At 40.5% G+C, this 17,142-nt stretch overlaps 1 protein-coding gene across 3 annotated transcripts in view; it reads right to left on the bottom strand.

The window, feature by feature from the left end:
• Clcn5 (chloride voltage-gated channel 5) overlaps window positions 1-14,577 on the bottom strand; it is a 167,740-nt gene extending 153,163 nt beyond the window's left edge. For 2 of the 3 annotated variants that reach the window (XM_052170815.1, XM_052170817.1), the window contains exons 1-2: window positions 14,357-14,577; window positions 11,986-12,147 (exon numbers count right to left, since the gene is read on the bottom strand). In XM_052170815.1, the coding sequence (XP_052026775.1) occupies window positions 11,986-12,001 (16 nt within the window). In that variant the 5' untranslated portion in view covers window positions 12,002-12,147; window positions 14,357-14,577. Of the gene's footprint in view, window positions 1-11,985; window positions 12,148-13,651; window positions 13,757-14,356 lie in introns of all 3 variants that reach the window. The other variant, XM_052170816.1, reaches the window with a different exon arrangement.
• Window positions 14,578-17,142: the final 2,565 nt, after the last annotated feature.

The raw sequence follows: 17,142 nt of genomic DNA, 5'->3' as shown, positions 1-17,142 counted from the left end.
GCACAGGTTCCATAATGAGGTAGCTGTGGATCCATGCTCCACCAGCTCCAACTGCAGAGTAGAATGCAACCACTCTATGCCCTACCTCCTGACCCTTAAATAGTTATTGTGAAGATGAAAGATAATCCACATGAAGCACTTTAACTTACACATGGTAAGTACTCAATAAATGTTAGTTGTTGTTGTTATTCCTCTTTCTTGATGCTTTTTGAATCAAAATACTTTACTGCACAGTGGAGAAATCTTAAGCGACATCCATTACCCAGGACAGCCAAGTACAGGTTTCAAACACACATAAGGTCAGCCCGCATACAGCTCGCCTGGTCTAAACTGGGGCCAAAAGCTTCTGCAATCTCTGGGAACGGTGAGGACTTCCTATCCTTGTTCACTATGAATAACCTCTAAGTCCAGGTTCCATTTCAACCACAAACCACTTCTAGAAAGCTCCTCAAGTCCTGTTATTCCCCTAGAAATTCCTCATAACTCACACAGTTGTTTCATTGGTATTTTCATCTCTTGGTTAATATTACAAAGAGAGTTAGGGTCATTTAGCACAGTATAACCATTCCTGCCTCTGGATGGCCATAACGCAGCAAAGGACTAGTCAAATCAAAGGGACATTCAGAGAAACATCCCTTTAACTTCTTTTATCACAGGCCACAGTCTTCTTTTTGTGGCATATGGGCCCCCTATAAGCCCTGAAAGATTTGTAGATTTAATAGATTTAATCGAAGTCTTACAAGGTAAATATTAGGCTACTTACATAGTTTCTACTTCAAGCATAAGTTTATACATATACTCCATCTCACGTCCTTAAGCCAAAGGCTCAGGAAAATGTAACTTAAAGTTCATAAACAATATTCAAACAAGTTAAACAAGAGTGACAGCTGCTACTCCAGACATGGACACATTCAACTTTTAACTTTGACCCAGTATATATATATATATAAAACATATAAATATATAAACATATAATGTATATATTTATATATAAATATATTATATATATTTACTATGCTACTTACATATTAAAACACCAGATATCAAAGCAATGCTATAATACAATTATTCCATTTTTAAGTGATAATAAAAACATAATTTCAACAATTTATTCTTACTTTTTTCCCAAGCATTAATAGTTAATAAACATCTCCCCGAATCTATCTAGCCATCATCCTTGGTGACTTTTCTAGAGGCCATTAGATTTTGGATTTAGCTTCCTGCGCTTCAAAGTAACCTCTCAGCTCAACCAATCCACCAGTTTCAGGCATAATTTTCATGTAAACTTTGTTATTTAAAGATATAGCAGATGTGAGTGTTGTTAAATCAAGTAGTAAACAGACACCAAGAGAAAATTGAAACACCCCTAATCCTGTCACCCCTAAGTCAAAGCAGATTGCAACTGTTGCTTCTGCAAGATTGCACACATTTCCTAAGCATGTATGCATACACACACACACACACACATATACACACATGCTAAGAGGACTGGAGGTGTGCACAGCTCAGTAGTAGAGCGCTTACCTAGCATGTGTAAGGCCCTGGGTTCTATTCCCAACAGAAAAGAAAGGAAGAAGGAAGTGAGAGGAATGGAAGGGAATCTTAGAAAGCCCTATCTCAATACTCCCTGTCTTTCAGTTGTCCAAATAGGATCCTATAATTCACAGTGTTGTGCATTTTCCCCCCACTCAAAATGTATCATAAGCCAGGCATGGTGCTGTACACTTGCAATCCCAGCCCTTGGGAAGCAGAAGTAGAAAGATTAAGACTGGACTACATGAAGCCCTCTCTCTTTTTAAAAAAAAGGATCTTGGTTATCATTCCTTATCACTATAATTAAATGAACAGCTTCCCATCGTGTATATATACCACAATTAATATACCTGGCAATAATGAAGTAACCAACATCGTTGCAATAATAAGTGATGTCCTTGCAGTTCCTCTTTATCACTGAGCCAAAAGGTACTCACAGTTTACATTTTCAGAATGGCTTCCAAGCCAATGGGAGTCTAACTATTTATACTGCCCTCAACTGTGCACAGAGGGGGATCTTTTACATCAACTCTCGGGTCTGAACCTCCTGAAGCAGAAATAGGGAGCCAGATATTTAGCACAATAATGACAAACTATAGGCCATTTGCTTACATTGTTTAACAATTCTTTTAACAGTTTACAAACCAAGTGTTGTAGCTGTGATGGGTACACCCTGCTGTGATTTGCCTCCACTGGAATGCAAATTCAGAGGGTGCTAATTCCTCAGTACTAATCCAGCTCTTAAATGATGGATTTTTTTTTTAATTTAGATCCAAAGATTTAGCTGGTAGATTCAGACTAAATGAAAAAAAAAAAAAAAAAAAAACTCCTAAGGCCCCTGGCAACAGCACATAATTATCTCTGAAAAACAGGAATGCAAGCTACATAGTGGTGTGACACAGTGTACTTCCCACACACCCGTGATTAGCTATAACGGCATTAGAGAAGGAGACAGGTTTTGAATATGTAAGAATTTAATATAGCCAGATACTTACAGCATGGGATGACCTAATTAAGAGATTTTGCTAGTGTGGCAGAGAATAAGGCTTCCTGGTGACCACATGTGTCTATCAGCATCACTGTATAGAATATAATGAATAACAGGAGGGAATAACACTGGCTGTTTCTTGTTCTAAGAAAACACCTTAGCATGCCTTAATGCATTTCATTACCATGGCACTCCGGCAGAAAGGCCAAGCAACTATTCCTCATTAAAGGTAGACTTGTGGGGGGCCAGAAAAGGGGAAATCATTTGAAATGTAAATAAAAAATATATTGAATAAAAAAAAGAAAAGAAAAAGGTAGATTTGGTGAGTGGTACCTTCAGTGGATGGTACCTGTCCTAAATGCTCTCTGTAAGAGAAGTACTGGATAAATAAAGCCAGTGCCCTTTAGGGCTACACTCAAAGAATCAAAAGGCTGGTTTTACCAAACAGGTAGGTTTGAAAGCTGATAGCTGAATGAAAGAACTCAGAGTCAAAGAGTCTCACCTATCTGAAGTCATTACTTCACTTCTACAGGATGCTCCCTACCTTGGAATACTTTCAAACTGCTCTAGGATGTGATTTCTGTGTTGCTCTACTTCTCATGGACGTAGTCGGGACAGAAATCCTAAATAAATACAATAGATTGCCACTGAATACCAGGCGGGGGCTGGTTGTTGTTGTTGTTGTTGTTATCATAGAAAAGCATCAAAACATACTTTATCAATATATTACAAAGGTAATTCTCTCGCACTACGAACTACTCAACACAATCTTTAGTCTTACCACAAGTCTGTAAATATCTGGGGTATGAACAGAAGGTAGGAAAAAGAATCTGCCATGTGCTGCCATCAAAAGCAAAACATTTAAGTCCTGCCTTGCCCTACCCATGACAGACTGAGTAGCCTTACATGAAACAGGAAGTTCTGAATCATAATTCTGGCTAAAACCTAAGAACCACAACTTATCTCAAAAATGATAGCATACTAACAAAACCAAAAAAAGAAAAAAAAATCCCAGAAAATTCATGAAGAGAATTTTTTTCAGAGCTAAAGGAAAACTTTCCACAGTAGCAATAAGACACAGTAAGGAAAGATAGACATTTAGCAGGTATCCCATGTGGACATGCAATCCTGACTACTCAGGAGGCTGAGGGAGGAAAAGCGAAAGTTCAAGACCTGCTTAGGCAAGTGACTGAGGTTTTGCCTCAAAATTAAAATAAAATGTAAAAGTTCTGGAGATTCAACTCAGTGGTAGAGTGCCCTGGATTCAATCCCCACTACCACAGCCCCCCCCCAACACACACACAGCTTCAAAGGCAGACAACACAGTAATATAGGGATAAGTAGACAAATCGACAAAAAAAAAAAAAAAAAAAAAAAAGAGTCATTATCAGGAACCCAGGGACTTGGCTGTAGGTACTCTGTGACAGCTGTGTGGCCTTGACCGACTCACTAGGTCTCAACTTCTTCCTTTGCAACCTTAAACATTTGAACTAGATCACACGAAAGATCACTTTCCAGATTAATAATGCCCCTTCAATACCCTTTAATAGCTATTTTTATGCTACAGCTACTAACAATTCTATGGTTAACTCAATCACATCTACAGTTATATGGAGTAAATATTATCATACATACATACATACACACACACACACACACACACACACACACATCTTTTGCATAGTAGTAGCATTTGTGACTTCTGAACAATATTCAGGTAATGGTGAGAGGGCCATAAATGTATACTAACTCATTCAATCCTTCCAGTCACCTTTTAACAATTGTTACACTGATAGACTAATTAGTAGCTATTTTTACTGACCCCATTTTATAGGTGATGAAGGTGAGGCACTTAAGATTAAATAACTTGCTCAAAGCTAACAGCTAACAGTGACAGAGCCATGACATAACAAGCGACTGTCCTCCTAAGACTATATTTGACCCACAATGAGAAAACTTAGTCCTTTGACGTGGAGGTAATTTTAGTGGGTTCAAATCCAGTCATATCAGACACCAGGCCCTGGGCTTCCTCCACAGTCGTGTGCTTAGGAAAGAACAGTTAACCGGTAACAGTTCTGAAAACAACTGTTTTCCTTTACTTCTGATTCAATCCTTGCCATCAAAAGGATTCATTTTGAGCCCTCTGGAGAATTGTAGAAAAGTGATAAAGTGAGACAAAATGCCTTTGTTTACTTATTTTTATTATATTTACAACTTATTTGTATTTTTTAATTGACAACTCAGTTCTCAAAACCTGATTCTCACTTGAGTCAAAAGGATGCTACCATTTTGGTCAAGTTGGGAGCAGATGGGTTTTTCTAGGTAATAATGGTCCAATTAGCAAGCCAGACTACCCAGATTTCATACCAAACCTCTGAAATCAACTCCTGGACTGCTTTGTAACACTCCATCTTGGCCTACCACGTGTTAGCCAAATCACTAGAGCATTGGAATATTTACAAATGCACTATGATGGGAAAGAAAAGAGAAATCTACAAGGTCTCCATTTCTCAGTTTTTGCATTTGAGGCCTGAAGACTATGCATTCTATTACAATCTCCCTCTGCTTTCTTTTCACACATACGGTGACATAGTTTTCATCAGATGCTTTGTCATTTCCCATGTTGCTTTGCACACTTTGTCCGCTCTTTCACTCTCCCAAGAGATTTTTTTAAATCAATTGTAGAGACAGCCAAAAATTAAGAGTCCTTGTGGAAATATTAATAGCAAAAAGCCAGCTCTAACCAAGCACTCAGGGGCCTGATTTCTTTTTTTCTTCCTATTCAGAGGGATGATGGGACACATAAATGAAGCGGACACCCAACTGTGTGCCACTTGTTATAGGCATTCTTTGGAAGTCCACAGACTTTTCCATCTCCTTTCCAAATCACTTGTTCACTGCTTTTAAAAGAAATACACGTTGCTTGTACAAAATTTGAAAAATAAGCTAATGTATTGAGAGAGAGAGAGAGAGAGACAGAGAGAGAGAGAGTGAGAGACAGAGACAGAGACAGAGACATAAGCACTTGGAGAAAGGCACTTTCTTTAGAACATTTCTTCTACTATGAATCAGTTGTTCACTGCTTTTAAAAGAAATACACATTACTTATACAAAATTTGAAAAATAAGCTAATGAGAGAGAGAGAGAGAGAGAGAGAGAGAGAGAGAGAGAGAGAGAGAGAGAGAAACATAAGCACGTGGAGAAAGGCACTTTCTTTAGAACATTTCTTCTACTATGGATTTCTCTCATAAGCATTTACCACACTAGTCTTGATTGTTTTTTTAGACAAGTTCTGCTTTGTAGCCTAGGACAGCCTAGAATTCTTATTCCTCCTGTTTCACCTGCCCAAGTACTGAAATCACAACATCAGGCCATTGGTCTTCATTCTTTATGGCCAAATACTACACTATATAGACCTGCCATAATTTGTTTGCATTTCCCATTATTGAAACTGTATCTAGTTTTTGTACTATAAATATGTTAAGGTTATAAACATGTGTATATGTGTGTATACTTCCTTCAGAAATTAAGTTTTTTTAAATTAGCAAGCAATCCATGTAACAAAGTCAATTTAATTTGTTTTGTGTTTGTCTGTTTGAGACAGGATTTCACAGCATAACCCAGGTGCTCCTCTTGCCTCAGCCTCCTGAAGGCTAAGACTATAGACACGTCATCACACTATCTTTTATTTAATACTGGTTTTGCAGTGCTGGGGATAGATGCTAGGATGCCACATGTGCTAAACATGCATTCTACTAATGAGCTACACCTATTAAACAATTTTGTATGTATCCTTGCAGATAATTCTTGTCTGTTTTTGTTCTTTTGAAATAGTGCCTCACACTAGAGCCCAGGCTACCTGGTATAGCTCAGGCTATCTTTGAAATCAGGACAATCCTCCTGCCTAATCCTCCACAATGCTGGAATTATAGAATTGTATTACCATGCCTGGCTTTCCTTTCAGACTTTTATTGGTATTATGCATTTGTGGACAAAAAAACATACATTAAAATGGGAATACAGTATTAATAATTTAAAATCCCAAGAATAATAGTTACTACTAACTGGGCAGTGGTGGCGCACGCCTTTAATCCCAGCCCTTGGGAGACAGAGGCAGGAGGATTTCTGAATTCGAGGCCAGCCTGGTCTACAGAGTGAGTTCCAGGACAGCCAGGGCTACACAGAGAAACCCTGTCTTGAAAAAAAAAATAAAGAAAAAAATAGATACTACTATACATTGAACCCATATATAAAACAGCTACTTTTCCTATTTAATCCTTTTGACCACTACATAGTGTTTCCCAAATTTGATTGCACTTTAAAATCATGAGGGTGAGAGGGCTTTAAAAATACTAATTAATCTCCACCCATTCCAAGAGAATCAGATTTTTTTTTTTAAAGATATTGTCTCACTATGTGGCCTTGACTGGCCTGGAAGTCACTAGTGTACACTGTCTGGCTTTGAACTCACAGATACCTGCCTGTCTCTGCCTCTCAAATCCCAGGATTAAAGGCATATGACACAACACCTGGAGAGAATCAGATTAAATTGGCCTGAATATATTTTATTTTATTTATTTTATGTGTATGGTTATTTTGCCCGCATGTTCATCTGTGTATCACAGTGCCCTCAGAAGCCAGAACTGAGTGTCAAATCCCCATGGGGCTAGAGTTAAACATGGCTGTGAGCTACCATGTGGGTTCTGGAAATCGAACCCAGGTCCTCTGGAAGATCAACCTGTGCTCTCAACTGCTGAGCCATCTCTCCAGCCCCAATTTAAAGTTTTCTTTAATCTACAGTGATACTAATGAGCACAGGATTGGAACTATTAGGTTAGCTACTATCTTATCAATTAATATTTTAGTGAGGGTGAAGTTGAGAAATACTAATACACACAATGAACCAGACATTTAACTATTAATCATTTGAAATCTGCTTTTCTTCCCATGTAACACTATATCATAAATCAATTTCTAAGTCAATAAGTAAGGCACTATCACTTATAGGAACTACAGTATTCCACTGTATGGCTGTAATAGAATACAAATGTCACCAATTTTCCCAACACAGAAAATGCTACAGTTAATATATTGATTCATATATCCTTGGAATACTATCTTTAATTCTTTCCTTAGGATAAATTAAAAAATATTAACTACTCTCAGGGTGGAGGCAGGCAGATCTCGGGGTTCAAGCCCAGCCTGATTCACAGAGCCAGTTCTAGGACAGCTGGGGCTACACAGAGAAACCCTGTCTCAAGAAGAGAGAGAGAGAGAGAGAGAGAGAGAGAGAGAGAGAGAGAGAGAGAGAGAGAGAGAGAGAGAGAGAACTACCTACTCACCCACTCACAATGTAAGCACTTTTAAAGTCTTTCTCCATTGACATTCTCAGGAGACGTGTGTGAGAATAGCTGCTTCCTCCTGTTTTAACCAACTCTGAGTTCTGCCATTCTTTTTTAATCTTTGCAAAATGATACTATAGAAAATTGCATGCTATTCTAATTCCCCTTTCTTCCACAACTAGCGAGATAGTTCGCTTTTCGAGTTTACTGGCTACTTGAATTTCTCCTTTTATCTGTTTCTCTGTGCATATTTTCCTCTTATCCATTGCATGCCTTTCTAGTAAAACAGTCACATGTTTCTTCTTCCTGTGTTAAATACAGTGGACCTCATGCAATTCTTCCTAGTTTTCTCATTAACTTTATTTATGGTATGTGCAGTAGTTTTAAATTGTTACATAATTAATGATATTAATCTTTTTCTTTATTAAGTCTACCTTTACTATTATGCATATAAATATCTACCTCGAGAATATGTCATTCCCTATTTTTTAGTTCTTTTATCATTTCACTCTCATTTAACTTTTAATTACTTAGGGAAGCATTTCTCAAACAAGATCAGACATCAGCATTGTTCACAGGGCTCCTTTAAACGCTGGAGTCTTAGTTCTGAACTCCAATGGAGGGGGTGAGACCTAAGTAGAAATATGTTTTAAAGCACAGAAAATTACGACAGCCTGCCTCCTTAAGTACTAAAAACTATTTTAATCCTTCTAAATGTATGTAGATAAAATTTTTTCCAAATTACTTTAGCAAGTTTGTTAAATAAACTATTTTACTATTTTGAAATGTTATCTTTAACCTAGTTGGTAAATTCCAGGAGCTCAGAGTCTATAGCTGTTTTCCTAGACTACTGCATCTGTGGGGCCCAGCAGAGTGCCTAGTGTATAACTCGGGTTCAGTAAAGACTAGTTATAAATAAAATAATGTGATTTTCCTTATAACTTCAAACTAACTAGTGTTTTCTTACTCATTAGACCAAAACCCCCTGATGTTTTTAATACTCATTACTGTTAAAAACTATAACTAAAGAGTAGTTATAAATAAAATGTGATTCTCCTTATAACTTCAAACTAGCTAGTGCTTTCTTACTCATTAGACCAAAACCCCCTGATGTTTTGAATACTGACTTTCAGTTATCAGAAATATGAATGCACCCTCTGTAGATTCTGTTTGAGGCAGCCAGTCTATGCTCCATTGGGTGAGCTCAAAATCATAACGTCGGTCATGTTGGAGAGGCACATGAATTCTGATCAGAGGTGCCATGAAGACCTAGTCAACAATGATCCGGAAAAGGGGAAGATTTAAGATTTTTAGCTCTTAACCTTTCCCAGCTAATTGCCTCCAAAATTAATGCAAAAGCTTCCATGAACTGAGCACAGATCGACACACCCCCTCTTCCATAAGCCCATGAAAAGAACAATGGAATAGAGAATCCCAAGTCTCAATTCAAGTCCTGTCATTCAGCTCAACTAATACCTACCTGACCTGAGGCATGCTGGGCTCTAAGACGAAGTTACTTGGTTCCTAACAATCTCTTCAGATCTAAACCTCTACCTGAAGACCCAAACAGACTATTATATGGCCAGGCTTCCAGAGACAACCTGAAATGACATCTTCAGAATAAGGCTCCAGTCCCATCCAAACTAAAGTAAAACAATTGTAATAACAGGACATAGTAGTAGTATTACTAAATTATGATTACTTTTACACACTAAATTACATTCTAAGTGTCTCAAGAGGGGTATGCAGATGCAGAGTATTAGGTTTAACTCAATCCATCTTCACCACCTTATCCAGTAAGTTCTATTCTCATGCTCATTTTACAAAGGAGGACAATGAATCACAGAGGACTCAAATCAATTGCCCCAAATCTCACAGCTCTCAAGTGATAAAGCCGAGAGTTCAATCCAGATTCATGTGGCTAACTTTGGAACTATCATTTTCCCTTTAAAAGTTGTCCCAAACAGCCAATAAACTGCAGTGATCCTAAATGCTAAGAAATGTGGCTAAGAAAAGATGACATTTGATTTATTAATAATTGTGAATCATTAAACATGACAATATTTTACAGCCAAATAAGACACTATTAACAACTATCAGCGCAATTGTAAAGGAAAACTACAAACTCCAAGCGCATCACCAGGAACAAAAGCAGTCCCCACCAGCACACACTCCCGGCTGGCTACTTTTTCAAAAATGCCTTTGAAACTTCAACCTGACAGCCCAAAGGAATCAAAAGGAGCCAAGGAGGTCAAAAGTTTAGTACACTAGCGTCTAGTGTCCCCTTCGGCCACCTCTCGCGTTTCCCGTCCCAGAGAAGGGCACTTGTAGCTCCCATAACCAAGCTGGCCCTCAGTCCAGGGTCAGATCCTCAGTCCCCCTCTTACGGCATGCAGGAGCCCACCCTACTCTTTCCAACTGCACTCCCCTTGCTTCTCTTCTCAGACCCTCACTACCTTTCCCCTAAACCACTGCTTCAGAAAACTTCTCAACACCCTTTTCCTGTCTCCGGCGGCAGCACCTCATCTCAGCACTGCTGCCAAAGTAATCTTTCTAAAACCAAATCTGCTTCTGTTACTTCCCTGTTTAGAATCTTTGTCTCCAGGATAGAGTATAAAAAGGCCTTCCTAGAACATATAAGGTTCTTTATTTTCTGGCCTCGAGCTCCTTTCCTTGATTCATCTCACACCAGGCAAACAAAGCGAGCTGGAAGGTCCTGAACAGCGCTGCTCTGTCTGCCTAGGACGCCATTCTCTCCCGTCTCCATATGGCCAACTCCTACTCAAAGTTCACCATGCTTTTTCTCTAGGCTTGCGTCTCATTTGACACCTCTCCCTATGGTAACAGTTAATGTGACACAGTTTATTCATAAGTCTCTTTCCCAGATCCTGAGGAGCCTGCCAAGCTTCTGTTTTTTACTCCTATCTCTACTCTGCTTGTTGAATGAAAAGAATTTCTTAGGACTTAACTTCATGTGCTTGCACATGCACGCGCGCGCGTGCGCGCGCGCGCGCATGCACACACCACAAGGCATAGATAAGGAGGTCAGAGGACAATTTAGGAGAATCTGTTGTCTCCTTCCATCATATGGATCTCAAGGACAGAACTCAAGTTGTCTGCCTTGGTGGCCAACACCTCTACCGGCTGAGCCATCTCACTGTTTTTGATAAATACCCACCAAATCCAGCATAAAGCCAAATCTCCTTTCAAAAAAAATCTTTAAACTGACAATCCATGTATATCAAAACTGTTTGTTACATTTAGGTATGCACATGTTTATATCACAAACTCAAGAGGACATTTTTTTAAAAGACTTATGCACCCCATAGACAAATCTAGCTTCTGAACATTCACAGAAAATTGAAGCTATTTTTTTACTCTATTTCATGTAAGCAGTTCTGAATGTTTTGTGGGTCACAGACATAGTTCAGTAGTTTTTTGTCAATTGTTTCTTAAATCCACATTTCTTCTGGGGTCATCATAAGATTCTAATGAAAATTTTGATCGTCCTGAAGACTGATGTCCAACCTCACCAAAAATAACAACTTTGCATGAGATAGAAACTCACAACAAGAGATATAATTCATCCCCCCAAAAAAAACATTTTTTGAGCTTGGCTTCTGGGTATGCTATAATATGAAAATGGCCATTTTCCTTTTAGCACCAAAATATAACCATAAGATTCAGTGAGCCTTTCAACTGCCAAAACCCCAAAAAGTCTTCATTGACAATGGGAAGCTTGAGAGGCAGCAAAGTCTGTCTCCCCCTACTTTCAAGAATCTTACAATACGAATTTGCTTGAAACAAATGAAAAACACAAACAGGAAAAAAATGTATCATCTCCTCACATATAATCCACAGGAATACATGTTTAATTGAAGGAAATCCTCTTCAATGCTTCTGGTGTAATATCTGTCTGATTCCCTACTGATATCCACTTGTGAATCATTTTGAATAGGCTAGCTGACAACAGCTTCTCTTAAATGAATGTGCATTGTCCTGGTAAGGAAAGGGTTAAATTAAAGAAACAGCTGGCTGGCAGCCACTGGCACTAGGGGTGGGGTGGGGGTGGAAGACAGCAGGAGGAAAAACCAGTTAGAGGAATAAGTGCTAATGTCTTACCCTGCCACATGGCCATCTTGTACCTATCTTCTCTCACACTGGGGTCACGGGCTCAGAGCTTTCCAGAGCCCCCCTCCAATTTTGGAGGGGGACTTAAAGGAGGGTATAGATGGAGATGCAACTGTGTGCTTCTGCTTTCTGCAAGAGTCTAAGGCCCCAAACCTGAAAATGTAAAACAGAAGAATGAAAATCGCAAGAGAAGACAAAGAATTTCAGATTCTTGAAAATGAGCCCCTGCCCCGCTCTGAACCTCTCTTTCAAAGACAGCACATGTAAGCAGTGTCAAGTTTCCCCCTTCGCAGCAGCGAGGTATTGCTGGTGAGAGAGTGGAGATCTACCATCAGTTAACATAGTCATTCACTGCTGTAGGATCCTGTATGAATCACTGGGACTTCAGTAAATGGGGCTGGATGTGCATAAAGGGTTGGTTGACAGAAATTGTGATAGCTGCTGTGTTTCCTATCTTACAGTTCCACAGTCTGGTGAATGAATTCTTCTTCTGACCATAAAGATGCTGTGTTATATGAAGACAGCAGTAGAAAATAGAGAAGACTCTGTGAATAAAGTATTAAAATAAATCTCACATACAAAAAAAGGAATATAATAAAAAGTAAGAAGTGATGATACCCATAGGGGGTGGCTCTTCCGTTCCACATTATTTTGTGCTTTCCTCATTTTGCAAAATTCCTATAGTGAACATATTCTATTGTTTGTACAATGAGGGAATAAGTCGAGGACAAAGAAAACCATAAAACTATTCATTAATGCAATCAAAGTAATTTAGCTCACTCCCAGTGATACATTTTCAAATTCAAAGCTGTTGAGAAGGCTCCTCAGTTAAAAAGAGCTTGGCGCCCCAAGCCTGCATTCAGTCCCTGGAATCCAACTAAAGATGGGAAGAAAGAACTAACTATATAAAGCTGCGCCCTACCCCTGAGCACACACATACACACAAAACCGTACTGATAAATCTTGAATCTTTAAATTCAGTCTTAAAACACTACTGTGTCCAGTTATATGAAAGGAATTAAAAGCAAAGGAAAAACCTAACAAGTGTGATTACTGGTCTTAGTTTGGCTTGGAAGTTTCATATATTAAGTGCATTTAAACAAGTGTTCTAATAATTTATTTTCCTCATTGAGCATAAACGCTAATTTGCATTTTTCTCCAGAATGGCCTTCACCTTTTTGGCCTGAGGTGAATTTCTATGTCCATTGATTTTTTTTTTTTAACATAACTATGGAACTCTGAAGTGGAAAAGCTAAAGCCCAAACGCTCAAGGCTAATACTAGTTTGCGAATACTGTTGCCCCTCTTTAATGACCTCTTTTTCTTTAAAGAACAAAAAGGGTTCGTGTGTGCGCCAGTCCTCAAACCTCCAACAAAGACTGGGGCTTTGGATGAGGAAAGGCTCCTGAAATCCAAGAAAAAGAGGGATTAAGAAACTTAAACTCTGAGGATGAATTCACCAGGAAAAAGTGCTCCAATGAGCTATCTGGAACATGGCTCAATTTAAGTCTTGCTGCCCGCACCCCCTCCTATTTTACTTACTGTTAAGAAATACTGATCAGTGCGTCGTGGAACAAGGGGAAATTTAACAGCTCTGAAATTCAACCCAGGAAATTACTACTAATGCATGTATGAAGTATGTGTAAGGGGAGTCTCACTGGTTTTTAATGCTTCGCCTTCTGGCTTTCCCCTCAATTACTCGGCGCAGCTTCCACTGACGTTATCACAGGGACACCCGTCCAACTTCAGTCAACTGATTTGTTCTGAAACGTTCATAAAGGTAAAAAGCGCGTCAAAGTTAAGCTAAAGCTCTCTTTCCATTACTCCTAAAGGAGCTGGAGCGCAGGGCTCCAACGTCTGGCAGCAGCAGCTAAGCGCATTGGGCGGCCAAGGGGGGAAACGCAGACCAACTTCTTTGCCCAGACCGTCTGGACTGCACTTCACTAAGAACCCCCCAGAAACCTGTAGCAGGTCCAAAGCAGGAGCGAGGAGAACCTGGCCTCGGCTGCGCTTTCCCAGCGAACGCCGCCCCAGCCCTGTCTTCTGGACAAGCGACGCAGGCAGCCAAGCTCCTTGCTTTCAAAGCTGGGCGGGCTTGGCGCCGCTTGGCAAGGAAACTTCGATCGGCAGCCTGGGGACCCTGCTCCCAGAACAGGGCTGGGCTGCCGAGGAGATGCCGCCCCGCTCTGGCAGGAACCAGCCTGTCCACCTCCTTCGGTGGTGGCAGGGCAGGGAACGCCAGCTCTGGGGACCGAGATGGCAGGCTAGCGATCTCCCCTGCTCGCTGTACCAGGGGGGCTCCTCGGGTGGGCCGGCGACCGGAGAAAGGACCTGTTGGGGACGGGAAGCCCATTTGCCTTTACCTGTCACCGAGATCCGGCGCCCCGGAGCCCGTGTCCACCGGCGGTGGGCAGCGCGCTCAGTCGGCTCTGGCGTTCCACACGGCGAGTAGAGCTAGCGCCCCACGTAGTCGGCAGAGCTTCATTCACACAGCCCAGCCAGGAGGAGGGGGAGCGGAGCGGGAGCGAGGCTCATGTGACAGGCGCCTTGGAGTATTAGCTCTGCCAAGACGGAGTCTGCGCATGCGCGCCACGGAGGGCCCTCTCCAGGCGCCTTAGTGCAGCCAAGGGGAAAAGCGCCGCCAAGAAACCGAGACTGGGAGGAGCTTCGGCATGCGCAACCGCAATAGGGTAGCCAGGCTTGCAGCCATATTTAATGAGCACTGGGCGGAACCAACCCAAGTGTGGGGCGTGTCAGTTGCATTTGGAAAAAAAAAAAAAGCAATGCTCCATTCGGTTTCATTGTTTGCAGATCGCCTACCTTGGTTTTGCTTTTGTCTTTAAAACAAACTGTTTATTCTGAGCATCTTGCCCACAGCGGACATCAGACCACGAACTTAGGCCTCCTGTATGCCAGGCATTGTTCTGGCTACTATATTTTATTCGTTGCATTTGATGCTCACAAGAACTCGTAAAGGATGTATCATTATCCATTTTTCCTTGTAAAAATGCATAGGCGCAGAAAGGTTGCATAGCTTTTCCAATCTCACACTGTAGTAGCAATAGGAATAGTGATCAAATACAGTGGTGCTTGCACGGACCAATTTAATCCAATACAGGGAAATCTATAGTGTACTTACTTATCGGTATTATTGCCAATTTAATCATTACCAAGCGAAAACTCAAGATGACGCATACTTCTAATCCAATGCTTTGGGTTTGGAGGCAGGAGAATCAGTCCAAGGTCATCCTAGGCTATATTTTAAGTTTGAAGGCAGGGCACTGTCTCAAAAACAGACCAACAAAACACAAAATAAAGCTCAGATTCCAACTGAGGTCTCTCTGTCTCCAAAGCCATTCCCAACAATTAAGAACAAGAAATATCCTATCCTTGTAAAGAATAAACAGATTACACAAATAGAGTGCAGCTATTAATTTATTGCAAGAACTAAGACTAGAACATCAACACAAATAATCTACCTAAAAGCCAAGTCTAGGCTTGGCTTCAAATTCAGAATCCACTATAGTAAATAGTATTTTTTTTCAATTGTCTTGCAACAGGGTCTCACTGTTTAGCCCTGGATGCCTGAAACACACTATATAAACTAAACTGGATTAGAATCATGGATATTCAGCCATTTCTGCCTCCCAAGTTCTGGGATTGGAAACCTGTGCCACACCTCTAGGCTTTTATTTTTTTTTCTTTGAGAAGTTCATACATGTATGCACTAAACTATAATCCTATACACTCCCATTTGCCCTCCTCCAATTCTCCCCAAGAAATCCATGTTTCTCCCAACACCTCCCCTCCTAATATCAAATTTCTTGTTTTATTAACCCGATAAATTCAGTTAGTGTGGCCCATGTGGGACCATTCAACAGACTAGGAAAAACCTACCAGAGGTCACACCCTCACAGAAGAGTAATTCTCTCTCCCCGGAAAGCTATCAACTACCCATGGCCTCTCTGCAAAAAACAGAGCCGGATATCGCCTCTCCCATCTCTGTAGGAATGTTGGTGGCTGGGTCTCAGTTCACAAGTTCAGTTGACCTTGTGTACAAAGGACAGTAGTTTACAGAACTCCTCTGAATCCTCCAGCTCCTGCATTCTTTCAATCTCCTCCAGTAAACTGGCCCTTAGGCCTAATTGGAGGGTGGAGTTGAGAATTCTGTCATTTAGACTTAGGGTTAAGCACTCTTGTCTCTTCTCAGAACTTTGACCAGTTGAGAGCCTCTGTACTGACGGCTGCCCATGGCAAAAAGAAGCTCCTCTGACCAAGGTTGAGAACAGCCCAGATCTGCAGCTATAGACACTAGTATTTGGAAGGCAATCATTTAGCTGAATGAAAATAGCAGGTTCTGCCCAAGGACTGACTCAGACACGGAGTGACAGTATCAGGCATGAAATTCCCTTCTGTGATGCAGGTTTCAAATTCAATCACAAAGTGGGGAATTAGTCTATAATATCACACAACTGTTACACCAGAAGGCGCATCTTACCCCGCAGATCAGAATTGTTAACACAGAGGGACCAAACTTTGGTAAGGCCGTGTATGCGCAGTGGATTTTGAATGCCTACTTTGGACAAGCTAAGGGTTTGGAAATGTAAAACCTGAGCCCAACTTTTGTAAAGCTTCCAGAGATAAATCTATAATCAAACACAAGGAAGCTTTGGCTTATTTTAATACAAAACCTAACAGAGAAAAATGATTGCTCTTCCAGAGGTGCTGAGTTCAAATCCCAGCACTCACATGGTGGCTCAAAAACATCTGTAATGAGATCTGATGCCCTCTTCTGGTGTGTCTGAAGACAGCCACAGTGTACTTACATATAATAATAGTAACAACAATAATAAAGATTGTCATTAAAAAAAAAAGCCAGGCGGTGGTGGCACATGCCTTTAATACCAGCATTTGGGAGGCAGAGGCAGATGGATTTCTGAGTCCAAGGCCAGCCTGGTCTACCAAGTGAGTTCCAGGACAGCCAGGGCTATACAGAGAAACCCTGTCTCAGGGGAAAAAAACAAAAAACAAAAAAACAAAACATGGTCATCTCATGAAGAAAAAAGATAAGGTCATGGGAGAAGACTAAACTTTAGATGAATTTCAAAATAAACCATGCTTCCATAAGCTCAAAACAAGGCAGGGTTGT

Source organism: Apodemus sylvaticus, chromosome X (genome assembly GCF_947179515.1).
Source record: "Apodemus sylvaticus chromosome X, mApoSyl1.1, whole genome shotgun sequence".
Lineage (NCBI taxonomy): Eukaryota > Metazoa > Chordata > Mammalia > Rodentia > Muridae > Apodemus > Apodemus sylvaticus.
This window is presented reverse-complemented; position numbering and strand designations above follow the sequence as displayed.